The sequence below is a fragment of the Acanthisitta chloris genome, unplaced genomic scaffold (genome assembly GCF_000695815.1).
Source record: "Acanthisitta chloris isolate BGI_N310 unplaced genomic scaffold, ASM69581v1 scaffold3419, whole genome shotgun sequence".
In the NCBI taxonomy this organism is placed as follows: domain Eukaryota; kingdom Metazoa; phylum Chordata; class Aves; order Passeriformes; family Acanthisittidae; genus Acanthisitta; species Acanthisitta chloris.
Window position 1 is genome coordinate 37,403 of NW_008691814.1, and position 22,645 is coordinate 60,047.

Genomic DNA, 22,645 nt, shown 5'->3' on the forward strand with positions numbered 1-22,645 from the left:
ACATAAAGGCTCTGAGTCAGGCAGCACTGTTCAAAAGAGTTTCTATTCTCACAATGGATTCCATGCTGAGAACATGTACCTTAACTCCCCACTCTGAATCTTAGTCAAGTGCCTCTATCATAGAATCATAGAATCACAGAATTTTAGGGGTTGGAATGGACCTTACAGATCATCTAGTTCCATCCGCCCCTGCCCTCTCCCCACTAGACCAGGTTGCTCAAGGCCTCATTTAGCCTGGCTTTGAACACTGCCAGGGTTGGGGCAGCCACCACTTCCCCCAGCAACTTTTTTTTTGTCATCAACCTGATCCTAGGAAATCTAGGTAGAAGTACTCCTGTGAGGATATGAAGAGAGTGCAGACTAGTTTCATGCTCTACAACATGATTACATATTTTAATTCCAAAACCTGTTATCACCAACAGATCATCTGTTAAGAATAGGTCAAAGAACAACAGATTTCATTCTGCTAAAGAAACAGCAAATTACCAAATAGTCCCTACTCCACACAATTTCATTGAATTCTATCATCTAAATAACTGTTAACAGGAAAATAGAAAAAACCCAGGCTTTTAATGCTAGTTGAATCAACCAAATTCCTCTTTGCAAACAGTTGTTATTCTTGTTCCTCCCTTTTCTACTGTTTCTGTACCAGCACTGACATCCCACCAGCAACAGCGAACGCTGTGACCAAAGTTGCTCTTGATACCTTCATAACAGTACAAAGCTGAAGACCAGCTGCCATCAACTACAGCACAGAGGCAGGTGGTACTGTGTCAGACAAGCTTGGTCTACCTTACACCACCTCATCAAGTTCAGAATAGAATGTACATAGCAGGCATAGTTTATCTGGTAAGACTCCCAGTTACAGCTAAATCAGATTTTCTTTAGTAAGGAGTTGATTCATCAAATAGCATGGTTTGTGTTCAACCAAAACCCTCCTGGAGCTGGATCAAGCTCAAGCATTTTAGAATAACAAAGCAAATTCTGAGCTGACCCAAAATAATCTCCCTTCTTTTTACTCCAGTTTCTATTCTGGCTACAGCAGGAAATACAAAGCAAAACAGCACAAAAACTAATCAATAGTATGCAAATTCCCATACAGGAGATACCAACAAAGCTGAAATTTTGGGCAATTGTATACCTTTCTCTTTCCACAAAGAAGTACTTTATATATAATGTCAAGCCCTTATCTGACTGACAAGGGGTAACCAGAAGAAATGGGAGTACAGTTTTTTAAGACGATTTCTGGATGCCAGTATCTTCTGTACTGAGTTATTTTTGAATGATAAATAAAATTTAGATCAAAACAGATGGTTCTGAGTCACATGTATGAGAGGTCATATTCTTTCTTCAATATCCTATTTGGCAACATACTTCTTCCTATTTGGCCTGCACTGACAATATCTGTTGCTGTTCCCATGTGTGCCTTCTCTGGATCCCTTTACCATCATGATCAGCTTTCCTATGTTTTCCTGTTTGTCAGGTATCTTGAGTGCATGGAGTTATTTGATTTCTCTTCAGCTGAGGGAATACAGTACATACAACTTGCAGGACAGAGCCCTAGTTTTTCACTTTTCTTGAAATCACCTAAAACATATCTTACTTATTGACTTAGCCTGTTTAAATGTCACCTTCTCCTTTGAGTAACTCTCCAATTAAATTATATAACTAAAATCTGCAACTTCTTAGAGAGTCAGAGATTGTATAAAAGAGCTGCATAAAATGGCAGAAAACTTCCAGTTTGGTTCAAAGCAGAGACTTTTGCAGTAGCACTGGACTCTGAATTAAGTTAGGCTGAACAATCATAAACGGAGAAAAATAATAATAAATTCATTGTAAGAGTAATATTAGTAACTGTCTGGAGTAATATTTGTGAATACATAGAAACTTTTAAATAATTTAAGCATTTAAAAATTAAGGATAATTTGCATAGTGCATAGCATGGCAGTGAAGCTAAGCTCATTACTATGAGTAAACTATATAGTAAATTTAAAAATTACTATGAGTTAAAGGAACCAAAATCCTCTGACAAGGTGATAGAGAAATACAAGCTCATCTTCTGGTATCCCATTGTTCTATCTGCAGTCAGGAAGTTTTATCTGACAGTTCAACAAGGCATAATAACATAGAGTCCTAGATGTCTGTTGGGATTGCAGCATATCTTAAACTTCAATTTTCTGAAGATCTACAGAAGTCAGATCAATCAATGAAAGAATGGCTCAAAATGTCATTAGGAAAGCTTCAAATACAGCAAGTCATTGTAAATAAAACAATAAATATATATCCTCGTCCAAGTCACCACTTCAATATCAATCAAGCCAAGATGCAGATGTGACACATTCTCATAGCTCTACAGCAATAAGATTACTGACTTGGGGTAAGTGGGGAGCATCACTCTCATATTTTACAGATTCCTTGGCTGGACAATTTTCATGAAAGATCCTCCTTTATTTCAACATAGATAGCACAATTTTCAAGATTAATGAATTTATTTGAGAACAAACTAGAACTGACCAATACCAGGTTCCTAAAAGGAATCCTGACACAATCCCAAGCAAGAAAAAGATTCCTCATTGAATCATATTTTATTTTTTTAACAGATTCTTCTCAAACTTATGCTTACCATGTACTCAGGGACGACACCTTTATATATCTCATAAAATTCTTCCACATTTGTACGCTCCATGTTGAACTAAGAAAACAAAAATGTTAGCCAGTCTGTATCAAAAAACATCAGACAGACATCCATTTTTAACCAGCAAACATTCAGAATTCTCTTTCAAGTTTCACTAAGTTAAAGGAATGGCTTTACTGCTGCAATATGAAGTTTGTCAACAGCTTAGTCAATGATGTCACAGGCACTATAGCACATAGTATCTTTTTCCACCTTAAATCTAAGTAGACAAGTAGTGTTTTAGCTGATGCCACTAAGACATGCAAGAGGATGTTTTTCTTGGATAGCAAAGGAAAGGGTATATTCTTCATTTGTGATGGGGATTTGAGTGATAGGGGAATTTCAGATCTTGAGACTTGCACAAAAATTGAAGGACAGGAATTAGTGGGCTACTCTTGGAGATAATCTTATAACTGCTGAGGGTGTTCAGGGTGTCAAAATCCTTTCAGAATCTTTAAAAGCATTCCCATAAAAATAATTTTAAAAAAATTAAGGAAGGATATTAACAATAGTTTCATTAATCTTAGCTAGTGCATTTTGTAAAGATATCTCAAATTGCTTCAGAAGAGACAGGTATCATTATCCCCTCTTCTAACTACAGGAAACTCAGATTCAGAGAAGTACAGTGTATTGCCTCAAGTTCACTGAACAAATAGAAATAGATCAGATGATCAATCAAACAATAAAACACAAATATCACAAGAACAATGCTGATCCCAAAACATTGCTACAGCCTGGACAAGGGTTCTATATTGCAGGAAGACACCCATGCATTGTAGCATATGGCACTTGTCCAACTACTGTTTATCAGAAAAACATACACAAAAGGAAACCTACCATCTGCAAAGCTGAGATCTGAAATCCTTCCTTGATGATAGCTTTTATAATCCTTCCAGTGAGCCCTGAAGAAACATGGAAAATACAGTATTCAATTTTAAAAAGCAGAATTTACAACTGAAAGGTGTTATGCCAATACACCACTTATTTTCAAACCAAAAAAACAGTGTTTGTGTAATGCTGTGAGAGGAAGCAGAGAGCAGAGTTGAGTTCACATACCCTATGTTCTGTACAAGTGACATATTGATGGTTTCAAACCACTACATTCCAGGCAGCTACTGACAAGAATTTTTACCAAAAGAGATAATCAGTGAAGCCTTTGCTTTTCTCAGATCAACTGCAAAATACCCAGTTGCTGCAAAAACAAGGTTTAGATTTTTAATGAAGATCCGTTGGTAATACTGATGCTTAATCATAACCAATTCAGAGCACAGGTTGTCTTTTTTTATACTGTGTTCACTGGAGTGCAGGTCCTACTTTAAGCCAGAAATCATGCATAATGATAACAAACATTACCAATAAACCAGTAGAAAAGTTCATGTCTTCTATGGGAAAAACACATTGGTGCAAAATAACCTATACCTTTTAAGTTTATAGCTCACAAATATGTTATTGCTTGATTTAGTGTCTCCAGAATGCATCCTCAAAGATGGAATGATTGTGCTGGTTTTGGCTGGGGTAGAGTTAACGTTTTTCACCGTGGCTAGTATTGGACTGTGTCTTGGATTTGTGCTGAACACAGGGTTGATAATATGGAGATGTTTTTGTTATTGCTGAGCAGAGCTCACACAGAGCCAAGGCCTTTGCTGCTTTCCATACTGCCATGCTGGAACTGGGAGGAAACACAGCTGGGACAGGTGACCCAAACTGACCAAAGGGGTATTCCATACCATATGACATCATGCTCAGTATATAAGGTGGGGAGACAAAGGAGGAAGGAGGAGACATTTGAAGTGATGGCGTTTGTCTTCCCAAGGAATCATTATGTGTGATGGGCCCTGCTCTCCTGGAGATGCTGAACACCTCCTGCCCATGGGAAGCAGTGAATTAATTTCTTGTTTTGTTTTTGTGTGTGCAGCTTTTGCTTTCCCTATTAAACCATCTTTATCTCAACCCACGAGTTTTCTAGCTTTTACCCTTCTGATTCTCTCCCTCATCCCACTGGTGGGGGAGTGAGTGAGCTGCTGTGTGGTGTTTGGTGGCTGGCTGGGCTTAAACCATGATAATGATACTGCAAACCAAAACACTAACTTCAGAGAACAGAACCACCGATTTTCCACTGAATGTGTATTTTAAATTTGCCTGTGCTTACAAGACCAGGCCATTTTGAAGATTATGTCAACCAAGCACAGTACTCTGTGAGTGAATTTCATAGAATCACTGTTTTTATAGAATGCGAATGCCTGTCCTCTAGTACAGGTTGTGAGAAATCTCTGGACATTTATTCAGAACAACATTAACCACAGAAGAATATCCTGAAATGAAGGACAACAGCAGGATTTAACTCTTGGTCATTAAATCCTTCTATTAACTAGTCTTTAAATTGCAAAATACTTAGCACTGCATAAATTCAGGAGATGAGAATAAAACAAAGCTAGTATCTAGGTTATAGCATGCCCAAGACACAGTCTGCTAATACCTGTGGCATAGGATTGATAAGCTTCCTACCATGTTAAAAGGTCAGTGGAAGCACTGAGTAAACAAGACAGATAGTTGAAGGGCTTTCAAAAATTGTATTTACAAATGAAAATGAAAAAAATCTGTCTCTGAAGTATCCTTCACCATATTTTCACATTACATACAAAACAGTGCATATGTCTTCCAAAAAATCTTCAAACTACTAAAGGGAAAACCTGAGATTTTGGTACATACTCAGTCCACACAGCTCTTTGGGCTTACAGAACATAGAAACAAGTGGAGGCAGGTGTAGGTCCTGTCCCACTACACTGTTCCACCACAGCTCACTAGCACTGGTAAGAGTTTCCTGTGAACCCAGAACAAAAAAGAATCCCCTTTTTCAAGGTAAGAAAAAATAGTAATTGCAGCAGCAAAATGAAGGAACTTGGACAGGTTTGCCCAGGAAATGCAAGACCATGTGAGAGAGAGAAACCAGAGCCCTAGTTTCTTTTTGCCCACCCTGCTGGAATGGCTGAGCAGCTCAGACAATTCCACACAGGTTCCACTGAGGCAGCCTACAGTCTTGACTTCAGAGATGAATGGCCAGTTTATAAAGAGATTCAGTGACTGGCTAGGAATCATTCAGGAAATAAATAAATTCATAAATAATCCGTGACAGAGCATGAACATTTCCTCATTCTCAAACTTCAGAGACAATACTCCAGTCAACTGCTTTGCCAGAAACCAACAAAGATGAAGAAAGGGCACTGGCAGATAAATGGTCACTGCCACTTGCAGGGAAAAGGCTTTGACAAAGTTATGGGAAAGCTGCTTTGCCTGACAGATGTCCATTTTACACTTTATCAGTTTCATAGGCCCTCACAGCCAGTAAGCATCTAATTAAAATACACCAGGTTCTGGGGTACTATGGAGATCTGCTTTTTACAGAACTTTAGTCTCCAGCAGTTTTACAAGCTGCACACAAAATACATGTTTTAGAGAAACAAGGGGGGACTCAAATATTCAGCTTTCTGAGCTGTTGCTCTACTGAAGTCACTAAGATACATCTTTTCTGTAGAGAGAAGGTAGGCTCCTTTAATGACAGCAAACAAAGTAGGAAGGTATTTTGCATATAGGTCTTTAATACAAGGCTCCTTTAATAATTAACTGTGATAAACATAACAAGATTTTGCTCTACATTGTATTTCTGAGTTCACTCTCACCCACCAGAGCAAGAAAGCACCTTGTTGCTCCAGACAGACATCCCATGCCTGCAACACCCAAAAGGCTTAGCTAAAGGACTTATTGTCACCATTGTAGACAGATAGATGCCTTGCCAAAACAATTCTCAAAGCACCTTAAGGAAGAGGCACGAGATGCCACTTCTGTTTGCAAAGCAGAATGTTAGCTCCACTTCCCAGATCTGGGAATTGAGGCAGAGGAAGATAAGCAAGTTGCCAGTGGTAGCACAAATCTACAAATCCAGTGACTTGGCCTCCCTTGTCCCAGTTTAGGCAATACACATATCACTTGTCCTAGGGACATTTTCCTTTAGAATTCTACCTGAACCAAAATAGAAACGAAAAGCATAAAGGCAATCCCCAAGCAACAGAAGAGTGGAAGCTCAAGGCTCGGCTTGGGATCTGTCGCAGGCTTTCAGCCAGTTGCATGACTGAACTGGGACATACCCTCTCCTTTGTGGGCAGATAAGGCTAAGGAAAAGAGGAACTAATTAGAGAGCCATTTCAACAGCTTTCAATAATTCTTTTCAACTTTCAAATCCAAATCTGTAGTGAAAAAACAACTTTCTAAGGACCCTTCAAACAGGGTCAGTGCATGTTTAAAATGTGATTACAGTAAGAACCCAAATCAAAGCTGCAGATTAGGCAACAGTTATGATGAATTTTCAGTGGCAGAGCACAAAAGAATCACAAGCATTACTAAATACAACTAGGGGAATTTAATACTAATCCAAACAAATGGGAGAGTGAGAGAAAACAAAACCAGGAACATGCTTTATATCTTCTAGGCAGATACAAGACAGATAATCTACCAACATATTTTAATAAGGTAAAATGATAAGGTACCAAGACTTCCTCAGTTACATTCATCTTCTACAATTTCTTGCTTTGCAACACACAGTATTCGAAAATCGTCCTTCACTAAGAAACAGAAAATAGCAGGGAAGACATCAGACTGAAAAATGTTACAACCGTCTGCAGAATTATGGACTGGGATAAAATAAAACAGTCAATGAAAGTCACTTTTAACCTAATAGCACTTTAATTAATGAGATGCAACAGCTCTGCTACTGGGACATTTCAGTTCCAGTGCACCACAAACAACCAACCCTACGAATAGGAACATTATATTCTCTTCCCTTTGTTCTTGGCCTGTTTTCCAGTTTAACCATTCCACTGTTAGAAGGTTATTAGGCAAGACAGCAGACTGCCTGCAAAGCAAGGCAAGAACTAGCTTCCTCACCTCAACCTCCATATGTCATTTTTTTAAACCCCTCGAATACTTAAACATCATTCCTCTGGAACAACAGCAGTTTTTCTGGACAGGAATACACAAGCTGCTGTGACTGATCAGATCAATGATCCACCTAATCCAGTAACATATTTCTAAAAGCAACCAGTACCAGGTGCTTAACATAGCACTAACTGTAAGTTGCAGTTTCATTTCAAGTCAATTTTTTTCATTTTTAAATGCTTCACAGTAATACGTTTAATATGTTTCACAGTATAATGAAATTATCTGATTCTTTATTGCCAAGTGTTAAGGTCCTGTCCCAAAACTCCAGAGAATCACAATCAGGCTTGACTCCAAGCAAAGTCCTTTTCAAATTCTAGAAGAGGGAAAAGTGGGATTCAGAGTTGGACCCTCCTGGAATGTATTTCAGTTGAAGTTCTCATTAATCTTGGTTCTAGACAACACTGCAAAACACTGTGCAGTAAGCAAATTACAGATATTCTCAAAAATTGCACTTCCTATCAGTAGGTCAACCCATCTTGTTGAAGAACAAGGTTTGTCAGTCTCTTTTGCTTTTTCTGCTTGTAATTAATATCACAACTCCAGGCATTCTTACTATGCAACATAAATACACCATTTCTAGATACCCCAAAAGTTTGGTCATAGTGATAATTTAGAACTATTGATCTCTCAGCCTCACTGTGTACTCTGTGAAAAAGGACACGCAGTCATTTTTATATCTGTGCTCTGGCACACCGAGAAGGGAGTCATGGAGGGTCTCCTGAGTGACACACTGGGCCAACAACGGGGAAGGGGAGCTCAAAAGCTACCCAGGTTGATCACATGAAGGAAAAAAATAGACAAGTGAATACAGACAGAAGATAAAGAGGAACATATGAGGAAACGATGAAAGAATATTTTCATAGTGATAGAATCCAAGAATTTGCATCATTCCTCATTTCTGTCTAGGCATTGTATTAAAGGAGAACCTCAAGAAGTTTGCAGGGCAGCTTAACAGATATTTATGGAGAACTCCATCAACACAGCAGCACTGGTGAAAAACTTTACAAGCAACATCCACTTGAAAATACTAAAAGGGTGAAGACAAAAGATATCACCACTGCTTTAGTGGAGAATAGAAGTCAGTATTTTGCTGGGAGAAGAAAAATGATGCATGCAGATAGTAAATTTTGGGACCCTGAAACCAAAAAGGCTGAGTATATGATGTGACTGCGAACAGGAACTGATAGATTCAAAGGGGGTGAAAGGTTCAAAGGCTTAATCCCAGCTGCAACTTTCTGAACCACTATAAACATGTGGCAAGGCCGCATTTGTGAATGCCAGACAGGGCACTAAGGCAACAAATGATAAAAATTTGTAGTGAAAAAAAGGTTTTCTGGGAATTCTTGCATGGGAACAGATGGGAAGAGTCACACTTCAGATACAAAAGCCCATACAGAAATGTAAGTTAAAGATCAAGGTCAGGCTACAGAAAGTATCCAGAAATTTGGCTGTGCAGCTTATGCCATTTGAGAAGGGAATCTGAAGAAGAGAGAAAGATTCAGAAGGAAAGATCAATATCTCTATGACAGTTATGTTGAACTCAAAATGATGGTTGCATATCTACAAAAAACCAGAAAGGCTTAAGTTTCTTTCTTTGTTCTTTAGTTAAGAGAAAGTTTAAAAAGAAGTATCTATTTTGTTTTGCTTTTTGAGATGTTCAATTACTTTGTACTCCTTTAGCACATCCACCCTGATTTTATCTTTCTTTCACTTGAAAAGATTATGGTGAATCACTCTGGCTAGAGGAATGCTACTATACTATACTAATTTTCATTTATTTTTGCTTATTTCTTGAGTGTGAACAAAACTAAACATGGTATTTTAGCTGAGGCTGCTTCACTGGATTATATGATGCCATTCAGTATTATAATTCAAGCCATTCACAGGCTTAATGATATTCCTTCCTTTTTCCTGGTTATCCCTACTGAACACTGTGCATGAAACTTTTCATGCTTACAGTTACAGAGAGGAAGTGGTTAAAATTATGCCTTGGAGTGTGCATTTACCAATAATTATAAACAATAACTTTATTCTACTATTACACTGTCAATTAACTTAACTCTGGAGGTTAAAAGCCTCATGAGATCCCCTATAATCTGCTCCAGCCTTTACGAATTTTATATTCCACTCTGTGTGGAAGGTTTACTAACTCGCTGTCCCAGATCAATAGCAAATACACTGTAAGCTCTATAATTTATTTTCCACTTGGCAAAAGACTATCATATATTCCCACATTTTGTGTTTTGGCTGTTTTCAGATCCAGTACCTTGATTTTCTCCTTACACTCTGACTTGAAAAGGGCAGTAAAAGAAGAGACTTCAATATATTTATCTTTTGCTCCAAGGTACAGTGAGTTAGATTAGGCATGGCTGCATTTTTTTCATTCTTTGAAAATGTTCTAAAAATTCCTGGTAACCTCTGGTTCCATTATATGCCCCAGGAGAATTGATTGATTATGTTATTTTTGAAACAGAGTGCCCAGAAACTGGACATGATACACAAGCTGGATTCTCATGAGCACTGAGCAGAACTACTGGGTCCAACACCATGAACACTGACTATGGTTATACTACATCACAAATCCAACCATTGAGAAATACAGACTTTTCACTGATACCCTGCCAGTTCTTCTCTATTTTATATTTGTGCATTTATTTTCCCTTCTCCATGGTAGTGCTATGAGGTTTATATTCAGTTTCATCCTCTTCACATTGCTTCCTTTCTGCAGTTCATCAGGAACGCTCTGAATTCTAATCACATCCTTCAAAACTGCAGTAGGCACTTGGTACCATCTGTGAACATTCCAAGCATGCGCTGTCCTTCCCCATCTGAGCCATTAATGACAATATTGACAAGAACTGGCCCCAGGATGGGCAGCAAGACTTCGTTTCTAAAGCCCTTTTAATTTGACATGCTCATGTCCAGTGCAACATTCAGTGAAACATTTAAAGCTATGCACATGCCTATGCTGCAGTGATCTGAATGTACAAATTCGTTCACTAAGGGAAAATTCTGGTTTTCTAACAGCAAAGAACTTTGATGAAGGCACTGATATTCAAGTGAATTAGACTATCTGGCTCTGTTTCTGTTACAGAAAGCAAATGTAGGGAATTCAGAGATCAGCAAAGCATATTTTCCTTCAAAAAGACATGCAGATAAATGTCCATTGTATCATCACTGAGTGATTTAAATGAAATTATAGACTCTTGATTCATCTGTTTCCTTGCTATAAGAGGAGTTTCATTATCCTGAAATTTTCTGGTTCACTCTTAGAACTGACTTTTCTCTAACCATTGACCCAAAATGCAGTAATAAACGTGCATTTCTAATGACTTCTTTTTTTGTTTATGTTAATACCATCATCCCTGCACAGAGGTGATTTTCAGCAACATGAACACCACTAATATGTCTACTGAACACAAACTGGAAACACTCTGTTTCCAGCTGGAAGATCCTTATAAGCTTCAGCAAGGATTGGCTGTGCCACTTAATCTGTTTGTTTTTCTGAAGTATACCTCCTCCTCTTCCTTCCTGTCTCAAAATGTCAGAAAGGATTTCCAGATTCAGTTCAACTCCCCCTCTACCTTAATCAATTCAAATGCAAAATAGATTTTTCCTACTTTGAAAAAAAAATAAATGTCACTTCCCCACCAGCCACTGAAAGCCAAAGTCAGTCTAAGCTGGGAAGCCAATGCCAAGCTGCTAAAACTTTATGCAGGAAATAACCAAGAAACAACATTCGGTTTCAAAACCAAACATCCCAGGCAAGGAATATCCATCATGACAACTACAGCAAAGAATTCAAAACACAGATGGAAGTGGATGGACTACTGTTCTCATGGAAGCTAAACTTTTTTCCAAAAACATGATGATAAAGTGGTAAAATAGGTTGCTTTAATTTTTAATCACTTTTTCCTAGCTTCTCTAAAGAGAAAAAGAAACAACCAACCAAAAATACCCCAGCACCACTAGACACCACCAAGTGCTTCACACCCTATATAGAATACATTCAAGGAAAACATAAGAAACAAATGTATTTAATTTTGCATAAATACGTTTGGTGCCTGGGCAAATCTGTTCAGCAAAAGAGTGCCTGAATCTGAAAGCATAGAGCTTTACTAGATAATTTCCACAGGACTGCAGTGCTAAGACTGCCATATTGCATGTGGGAATATCCAGAGGTCACATCTCAAACAATCCCCTGTACTTTGAAGTATCTGTAAAGATCTGTGTTTATCCCACTTGGTTTTTTTGTGTCCAGATTCTATCTTTCAAATAGTTCCCTACAGACTTCTAATTACCAAGTGTTTTAAGGCTATCCCTGATGCCCTTTGGCACTCAACCTTGGACACAAGATCCAAAGAAAAGTCCTATCTACAATGAGGTGAACTCCACAGCATCTGCACTTCACCTTTCTATTACACATACTTATCACAGACAAAAGACATACTTTCAGATTACTTATGAGAAAATTGCATTCCTCATTTTTTTCTCAAGCATGAGAAGACAGCTCTCCAAAATCCTTGCTCTAATTCTCGGTTTCCTGAAAACAATGAATTGCTCAAACTTATGCCTAAAAGGGTAAAAAAAGGAACAATTTCCAGAGTTTGTTTACAATTTTTACAAATCTTATCTAATGCATACAGATTGTCTTGATAAAAACCTATGAGATAGATACCAAGTTCTGAGCATGATAACAGATTTGCACCTCCACTATCCCATCCTCTTTGTTTTCGAGCTTATTTGATTTCCTAACTACATACATGTAACTATACTTAGCATAATACAGAGGTGAATTGGACATTTTCAGAGGGATATCATCTCTCTTCCAAAGAGCAACAAGTATATAGAATGTCAGGAACGGTTCTTCAGTTGTTTACAGTCAGACATATAATCCACTACAATGCTGGATTCCCACTCTCTACAATCCCTCTCTCCTCGCTCTCTCTTATACAGTAACTTCACTTGAGATCCTACCTAAGTAAACTTTGTTTCTGTACCTGCTTGAGACTGAACTACTGTCCTTGGTGTTCTTTTTGTCAAAGTTAGGTTTGTCTTTGGAGCAATGATCTATTCACTCCATTGGAATTTTTCTGTCTTTGCATAAACAAGGAAATATGATTCTTATGGTTACTTGTCACGTAGCATTTCATTAATCAGTGTAAGCTTCTACAACTTTCTAAAGCTGTCCACTAACTACTAAGTTAAGACAGAAGAGGTCTGTAAGATTTATCATCCACTAAAACCACATTTCCACATAATATCATTTCCATGTGGAAAAAATGTATTCCTGCTTCTTTTGTTTCGATGAGACTTAAGTTTTAGTTGAAGAATACTGTGGAAGACAGCACTGTTTGGTTTGGTTTATTAAATTATATAAGAGGAACAAAGATTTAACTTACCAAAAATGTTAGAACAAAATCCCAACTAAACACATACGAGGAGAACAAGCCTGTCTAGGTAGTCAGTCTCACACCCAGGAGCTCTCAAGACCACAGAGGTTTTGTTACCTCTACGCAGACCTTTCAGTTTCGACCAGGTCCAATGAAGTCTTGACCAGCAGTTTCACTTTTCAAGTTCATGGCTCAGTTCTAGCCCTAAATTTGCTTTTGGCAAAACTCTGACATTAGGAGAACCCATGTCTCAGCTTAGGAGAGCAGATAAAAAGGGCAGGATTTCACCTGCTGAGCTCTGTGCTGCAACCTAAGTTCAAAATGTGAACCACAACACACTCGTGACTTCAGCCTTTATAGCCTGATGATCACTATTTTTAAAATTTTCCCCTGCTCATTTTTCAAAGGAAAGAGCTAAAGGTCACATTAAAGAAGCTTTAAACTAGTCATGAAATACCAAATTCTAATTCCCACAGCAAACATGACTAAGTTATTACACATAAATACATTCAAGTTAATCACACCCAGTGATCTACAAGGTGCTATTTCTGCTCACAAAACAGTCGAGTCATAACTGTCCTCAGGGCATTAAAACGATGTTTATCCGTGTTGGCGAATTCACAGTTTTGGCTTCTGAGCACTACTGCTAATACATCTAGATCTAATACCATGAGGGGAACTACAAAAAGAGAAAGTTTAAGTAATTGCAACTATGATCTTGTACCCGAAGTATCAGAAGTACAGGAAGCAAGAGGATTACAGAACACAGATCCACACTAAAATTTTCGAACAGTTAAACAGCTTAGCCATACAATCCTAGAGCTCTGCTTACTAGTTACCACCCTCATTGGCTGAAAACTGGTCTCAGGAAAAGAGGAGACTAAAAAACAGTAAAAAAGGGACAGATTCTAGCGGGGTCAAACCATGTCATGTCTCCCTGATGCATCATTGGTCAGAACAAGTTTGCATGGAGTAGCATCAGGTTGCTTTTGCATTCTTCTCGTTTCCAATAAAGAGGAACTGTTTTTGAAAACTCCCTTTAGAATTAAAACACAACCACCTCACTGCTGCTGACCAGGAAAGTGCTTCACCTCGACTGGGAGGAGCCACTAGAGAAAGAGCAAAGCTGTCTGGTCCAGAAATCTGGGCTACATTGCCTTCAATGGCCTTTTCCCTGACGTTTCCCATTTCTGATCCACCACAGAAGACATTACAGACATCAGACTGACAAAATAGGTATTGCCTTAGCTCTTCAAGAGATGTGAATGATACACACTCCTAGAGGGCCAGCAATACCATCCTTCCAGCATTAGCAACACCCTTGACAGCTGAAGCTAAACTTCACGTAACGCCCCCAACATCCCTTATCAGGCCTCGGGGTTCCCCTGCAGCCTGGCAGGCACTTTAGACCCTCTTGCTTACAGGACTTCTCAAGGGCATGAGTGTTGCACCAGGTCCTGCTGCAGGTGGTCAGGCTGCACTGCTGCAGCTGCCTAGGAACAGATGTTTCTGCATGCCCATCAGGAGACAGTCAGCAAGGCCAGAGATAAACCCAGCAGTGATTTTCCACTACTTTGTCACTGGGTAGGAACCCTTTAAAACCCCTATTGCAATCAAAGTCAGTTCCTAAGACAGGGCTCTCTCCAGGAATTAACCAGCATAAATTAGAGATTACATCCAGCCTTTTGACAGCAAGGTAAACTCGCTGAAAAGCACCCTAGTTTACAGCTGTGGTTAAAGCAAACGATCTTGCAGGATAGAGAAATAGAAGATTTTTCCTTCTAAGAATCAGTTATGCAACAGACTCTGGAAGAAAACCAAACACTGGGAAAAAAAGGACCAGAAAGCAAAATTCAATTCATTAATTCAGTCAAATGTTTCTGGTGAAATAAAGACTAAAGCTCTGTATAAGCTCAAGTGCGTCAGTGAAACTTCATGTAATTGTAAATACGTAATGAGCAGCTTAAATTCATGGTAATTAGATAGTCAAGTTCAAAGCCTCAGCAGCGCATAAGGCAAGAAGGCTTATTTTTAGAGATTCAATACTGAAAATTTGTGAAGCACAAATCAAAACTCCAATGCATAAGAGGCTCTGCTGCTTTGACCCACATAAATATTTCTGGCTTAACTCATGAAAATAAGCTGAAGAAGAATACAAGACTAAGGAAGACAGAAGAGAAGAGGCTAAGAAAGCAAAGTCCTCTCCCCTGCAACACTCCTGGCCCGTTGGACTGACGTTGCAGTTCCTGCTTTTCTGGGGATGACTGAACACCCCCTGTCAATGGGAAGGAGTGAACTAATTCTGTTTTGCTTTGCTTATGTGCACTGCTTTTGCTTTACTTATTAAACTGTCTTATCTCAACCCATGAGTTTTCCCAGTTTTACTCTGCTGATTCTCTCCCCCATCCCACTGGGTGGAAATGAGGGAGTGGCTGTGTGGGGTTTAGTTGCCAGCTGGGGCTAAACCACAACAAATTGATAAAATGCTTTGGTGATTTGGAAAAGAAAACTCAATTTTGATTTCTACATTCTGCTGAGTGTAATAATCAAAGCTGCACTGAGGGACAATGCTCACACAAGGTACACTTCATCTTCCAAACTTCAGCTGCTGTTTGGCAGCTGTTGTCTGCCTTTCCAGCTCTCTGTAGTGTGAGAAAAAGGACCATATTGTGGATATTAAGCTCAACCTTAGGGCAGTCTTTTAGTGCTGATACTGCAAAGCTAGGTGTGCATGTACATTTTTTGTTTATCTGTATCTGTACCTCTTTCTGTCTCTCTCACCACCCTCACACTCCCAGAGGGGAGTGCAAACAGGGTGAGAATTTGTCTTTTGGCAATTCAGAAAAATTCAGAGGAGTTCAAGAAGAAGGAAAGAAAGTAACAGACTATGAAATCTACAGGAATGAAGACAATTAAAATAGGAAGAGACAACCTGAACTCACTAAGATCGAGTCTGAGCCTCTATATGTAATAGAAATTTCATCTTAAGTATAAAAAAGCACAGTGCAAGCCATCCACTTTGCTATTGTCACACTCAAATGAAGGACCCTGCCACGAAAAGTTCGTCCTCTGCAAACATGTAGCTAGGTAAAATCATAGTCTCAGCTGCTGCCCACATTTCTGTAAAAGGAACATCGCTCTGTCTTTGCTGCATGGCAGACTTATCAGTAGCAGATACCATGCAAGGCCTGGAAGAGATAACAGGCATATTATCAGTAGTGAGTGCAAGACTCTTTCTTATGAAAGCCTTTCTTGTTGGGTTTTTTTTTTCAGCAAGCTCTCCAGACATCCCACTTGAGGTGTGAAAGGCCTGGAAACTGCTCCAGCCACTTCAGCTGTTTCCATTTCAGCTATCCACAGAGAAGTGATTAAAACGTTGCAGTGTGCTTTGCACCTTCCTAAGAAAAAACTCGACACTCTCACATAGCAATATTTATTCTGCATTCAAAAAATACTGTTTCAGTGCCAGAGCCAAAATATTTTACTGCACTCAGTGCTCCTACACATACTCCTGCTATGTGAGTACAGGACACAAATGAGATTATTTTTGCATGGTAACAGTAGGGCATTAAACATTTCCAATACTCATATGGAGAGCTCACAGGCATTACAGAGTCCACCAAATGCTTTAGGTCTTTGGCTCACTTTCATAAACAAGCCTTTTCTACTTTCCATCCCCACTGCATTCAGCAGAACAAGATCCCTATCAGCACATATCTCCCTTTGTGAGTAGCTTTAATTTAATGTGTTACTGCATGAGTGGAAGGCCCGGAAATATCACCAGGCATCCTGCTTTCACTCTTTTGTGAGGATGCTAACCTCCAGCAGATGATTGTGGTGGGCAGACAGAAGCAAGGGCATGGTAAGCTGTCACAATAAGATTCATCAAATCTCATCTATATCTGTATCCTTCTCATTTTCACCTCTCCCTTCTTATTCTGAAGTTAACAAGTATGTGCATGGAAAGCACATGACCCACTCACTCTTCATGAAACTGAACTGCAAAAATATAAAATACATCTATATATATATATAAAAGACAATGTATCTGCATACTTTTGCATGTACTATGAAATATACCCTGTGCTCTTGCTGTCTGATTCTCCCAAGTAAAGGGCACAGGAATTATCATGGATACAATGAAACACACACGGATTTCACCTTCACTGTCTGCATCGCTTACCTTCGCTAACAGCATGAGGCTTAATAATGCAACAAGTACAGTTTGTGAATTTTGCACTGTTGAGTGGTCCACGACCTCCTCTGGAGGGAAAGAAAAACTCCAGCTCCTGAAAACAATTGTAATTGAATACATTTTAGATTGATCTAGCAGCACACATCAGCTTTTATCATAAATAACAACATCTGAAGTATCAATAGTCACAGAAGATAAACCCTAATTACAGGTTTTTGTGCTACAAATACTTTTTCCCTGTAATGTTATCTCAAATAGATCTTTTCCCCTCTGGCACCATTGCTACAATCATAAAAATATAATTTGAATATTTCTTGCAGCGTTTTTCTTTTCACTTCAGAAGTGCAATCTGTTTATACTCGGAGCATTCAAAATGCTGCTGCCACAATCATTTGGTTAGGTGTTCCCAGTATTTCGAATTACCTTTTTCCTCAGTATTTTTCCCAAATCCAATCCCATATACACATATTTTATCTTCCCTCTTTTCAAATAATCTTTTCCACTATGCAAGCAAATATGCAGCTACCATCCATTCTCAGCCTGTACTGTTTCCATATACAAAACTGACCTCCATCCCATTTGTTTACATTTTTTCCTTTCAGCTTAAACAATCAAACTTTGTCTAAAATTGCTAACTCACTTCTCATGCCTTATTGACCTTATTGGATTTTTTAAAATCTTACTGAATTGAATCTGATTAACTCAATTACTTTGATATCTAGGATAAATCAAAATAAGCTTTTTGCCTCTGATCACTTTCTTTCTTTCTTCCCACCATCACTACTTAGGTATCATATAGCTTTGGTCTTACACCATACTGGGGGAAGCTTGACAGGTTTCAGTGATATTTATTCACTGGTCACTGCCAGCATCACACTTTTTCCATATCATTTATTCATATATGCTACACAATCTGCCAGTTAACAAACATGCAAAACACAGATTCCATTTTATACCTATTGGTCAAATTCAGTAAGAGAATTCATAAATTTCTATTTAAGAGAAAAAATAATAACCAGGAAATACTACTACGAAACCTATTTGGGCTTTTTTCCCTGGCTAACAGCAGCAGTGCTAAAGGCCATTTCCTGGAATTGTCTTCTTTAATTTACTAGATCAATTCAAATGGAATAGACTTACCTATCTCCCAGTCCTTAGCTCATGGCACTTGGGTGATTTCTGTAATCCTTACTTGAACAATTATACAATTCAAACAAATTGATCTTTCAATGGGCAGGAAAACAATTTTTCTTTTTCCTCTAGCAAGTGACACACATTTTATGTGGGCATATCTGAGACCAAAGGGTTCATTTCCTGCATTCTTCTACTGATGAAATGTTGCATGCTTCAAAGACCTTATCCCACTCTGTTAACTAATGTTTACTCTAAAAGAAGTAGCCAGGAAAAGGCAGCAAAATATTTATAATATTTAACACCTAGTTTTATCCATTAAAATTCACAAAAGGAAACCAACTCAATAATGGTGAAGGACTAACAAAATGAAAGGCCAAACTATAACCATGTGGAGCCTTAAAAAAAGCGAAATTCTTTTCCTTTCCCTTTATTCTTATCTAAAGAAATTACAAAATTTGGCCAGCAGAGAGACAGCAGCTCAGAGTATACCTGAGGCATGTTTTCACTTTGCATTTTGCCCCCAAGGAGAACAATGCAGCCTTCCACTCCACCTGTTCAGTTTACAGTATGGTCATTAAATGTGGTTGAGGCTTCAGTTTTCTGTCAAAAGAGTTCATTTGGGTCCCTTTATCTTATATTTCTTTCTTTTCAGCAAAGCTTCTGCAAGGCACAGCCAACTAGTTTCCATAGCAACTGCTATACAGCCATGTAATACTGAGCTTACTAAATTAAAATACGTGCAGGGGTATTAAGTTCATAATTTTAGTTCATTTATTGAAGATCAATATCAGCAACACCACAAAGATGCACATACCTGCAGAAGTTCAACAAAATAATCCCAGTACCATAAAAATGCTGCAGATAAATGGAGCCTTCAGAGAGCATTTCAAAAAACAATGAAACACATAAAGAGCAACAAACTTAAACCAAAGCTTCTAATCCAGATTTTATGCTAATAGATACTCTTTCCTACACTCCTGGTTCAGAAGTTGGCACAGTTGTCATGGTAGTACACAGGAACATAAACTTTCACCCATGTATTTGAAGACATCTATTTAACTAGAACTTCAAAGACTTTTCTGACTGTAATTCCCCTTCATTAGAAAAGATCAATCTTATCCAAACTTTTTCTGACTCTCTACCATCTTCACCAAGTCAGCCAGCAGAAAAAGTACTTCAGGTCGAGCACACGATTGCCAAAACCAGAGGCACACGGACTGGATCCAGCAGCTCAGGCCTGGTGCAGATCAGTGAGATGAGAGCTTGACAGCAGAAACCTGCCCATGCTTTGCAGTTAGCCTATTATACCACAGAGCCTAATGCCAACCAGAACAGGAGGCTGACCAACTCTGCCCTCACTGCCAGGATATGATCTCTATGTACATTTTCTAGTATACACTACTTGGCAGCTTATTAGGCATTCCAAGGGAAGTCTCTCTCCATCTGTACTACAGAGGAAAGACTAGGATCAAGGAAACAACAACTGCTATCTTTGCCCTGCTAGTCAACAGTTAAGATACCACATTGACATACCAATCAATCATGAAACAAACTTTATTCTTGCCATCACTTATCAGCATATCTACCCCACAACATTGCACACAAATAATTACCACAATTCTACAAAAGTGCTGGTAATATCTATCACCCAGGCCCAGGATCTCTTCTTAGCACCAAGGAAAGACAGACTGCAAACAAAGCAAAAGAGAACCGAACTCCTCAAAGCCACGTCCACTGTACTGCCTCTCAGAGCACTACAAAGTGGCCTGTTTTCATACTTCTTCACTCTGAACAATAACTGCAAAGCAGGCTGCAGGCAGAAGACTAGTGAAGACTGTAAAGAAGTACAGATAATCAAAACACAGGAGGGCATTTAATTGTTTAATCCCTTGCTTTTTATTACCAGCATTGGTAAACTATATGTAGATTACGCAGACTATGCAATTAACTCATTGTTGGTGATGTACAAAAGATATGAAAAATGACCAGGCATGCTCTCCTGATCAAAGTGCCCAAAGTTCCCCTCTGTGACAGAGATAAACAAGATTTCTGTTTTCAGATGGTTTATTTTTCCATGCTATGAAGCACCCATGAAGAACATGTAAACTAGTTCTGAACTCAAGTGTGGAAAAAAATGAGAAATTGCTGACCCACTTGTTAACAGATAAAGTAAAAATAAACCTCAGTCAAGAAAGAGTCAAAAACTTACTTGAGCAGCAGAAGCAACCGAATCTGGGCCATGAGCTGCATTTCTTAGGCCACTCTCTCCAAAGTTCACTCTGATGCTGTCCAGTGTATCAGTCTGAGTCACTGCAGCATTCGCTGGCCCCAGTAATGTTTTCCACTTACAAACTGCATCATCTCCTAAGATCTCCATAGCAACAATGGGACCACTCATTATAAACTGGAGGAGCTCACTGCAAAATGGAAACAGCACATGGTGATCCACACTACAAATTAAAACCAACAAAAACATGATCCAGTGGAGATGCTCAGAACTCAATTTGCCAAGGCCTTGAGCAACCTGATCTAACTTTGAAGCTGACTCTGCTTTGAGGAGGAGGTTAGACTAGGTTGTGTAGAGGGATTCCCTTATTATGGTTGTAGAAAAAGAACCAGATAACAGACTCACTCAAGCTACTTTGTAGTACATTAGATTTCAAAAGAAATTTTAAAGGATCAGTTCTGGTGTCCTGGAAACAGTGAAAGAGCCCCTGCTAACACTTGTCTGACAGGAATGATTCCTAAGCATCTCTCTTCTGCACAGCAGGATTTCAACACTCTCACACAGGACTTGTATGTGTACTCCACTGACAGAACTTCAGCATTGCTTTCAGGATGGATCACTCCACTACCCCATGGATCTCTCCCATGGATTTTGCCCAGCCAAAGTGGGAAAGAAGGGAGAAGAAGGACTGGGAAAGTTTGTGTGCAAGAGAGGACTTAACCACAAAGTGAGTTATGACATCCTGACATAGGAATAAGTCAACTGATATTAATGGGATGAATCCAAGTAAGGAGAAGAGACTGCCAGGAGCAGCCTGCCTCCTGTCCTGACCACCTTGCTTACATAGAAAATAACCATCCAGAATTGGAAACTCAAACATTCTATTTAAAAACTAAACAAAACACCATAACTATAATTCAATACCTTCACAAAACATGCATACCAACAAGCCTGTCTTTCCACTGTGTAGTCTGGACAGAACTAACAAAGGAGAATGTTGACTCAATGCTTTGTGCACTACTTTGTAATAAAAAGAGCTTTAAATAATTATAATTGTGGATATGTATGCTTCTCCAACCATCTTCTTCCTAATGATCAATTATGCAATGATCACTGTGCAAAAAGAGAAGAGAAATCCTACTAGTTCTTTGCTAAAGGAATGATATTAAAACTATGAAAAGCTACATAAAGCTATTGGAATTCAGGTTCTGTTGGGCAAAGACTGTTGGTTTTGGATACAATTAATAGCTTACAAATACATACACCCAAGAAAAAAGCAGTTTCTACACCACTGCTTACTGTGCGGCTTGAATATTAAACATTTATTTAAATTAAATTCTTTAATATGAAAAACATTATGTTCCAAACAAGTAGAATTGTTATTTTCCCCTACTATTCATTAGACTTGTTATTCATTGACTAGTGAATATGCAAACGAAATTCGAAGACAAGTAATACAACATTAACTGAGTCCAAGACTTCACATTTCACTGCCTTGAAGATTATTGTTTCTATTTGATTTGCAATGTTTTAAAGATATTTACTTCTAATTTAGAGAAAAATCCTATACAGAAGATGCAGCCAATAGTACTGTAGGATGGGAGACAGCCACATCACAGTGGGCAAAGGCTACAGTTCTCAATTACCATTAAGGTAGACAGACATCTGTGAGCTAACACTGCAGGCAAAATTCTTGCTTATTTATCAACATATTCAAACAGGCTTACTCAGCAAAGAAAAGGCAATTCTAAATTGTCCTCTCACCTCCAGCATGGTCTGACATAGCCTGGGGCCATGTCTCTTAAGTGTTTGAGTTTGGACCCACAACAGATCAGTTGCTGCTGCAGGAGAGCAGCTGCAATGCCCTCCCAAGCACTTCCCTGCAGCACTGAAACCAGGTCTTTTGACCAAGTCAGAGCAATTTCAGGTATCAACATGGCTAAGAAACACAAAGCACCCTCTTCCTACCAGAGACAGACTGCCAAATCCAGAGGAAGGAAAAGAAAGTTGCTGACACTTTCAAGGAAAGC

At 38.8% G+C, this 22,645-nt stretch overlaps 1 protein-coding gene across 1 annotated transcript in view; it reads right to left on the reverse strand.

The window, feature by feature from the left end:
- NME7 (NME/NM23 family member 7) overlaps nucleotides 1-22,645 on the reverse strand; it is a gene marked incomplete at its 5' end in the record, with an annotated part of 68,939 nt that overhangs the window by 37,113 nt on the left and 9,181 nt on the right. Inside the window, 4 exons of the mRNA XM_009082362.1 lie at nucleotides 2,624-2,692; nucleotides 3,512-3,576; nucleotides 17,243-17,348; nucleotides 20,598-20,805. Of these exons, the coding sequence (XP_009080610.1) occupies nucleotides 2,624-2,692; nucleotides 3,512-3,576; nucleotides 17,243-17,348; nucleotides 20,598-20,805 (448 nt within the window). The remainder of the gene's footprint in view (nucleotides 1-2,623; nucleotides 2,693-3,511; nucleotides 3,577-17,242; nucleotides 17,349-20,597; nucleotides 20,806-22,645) is intronic.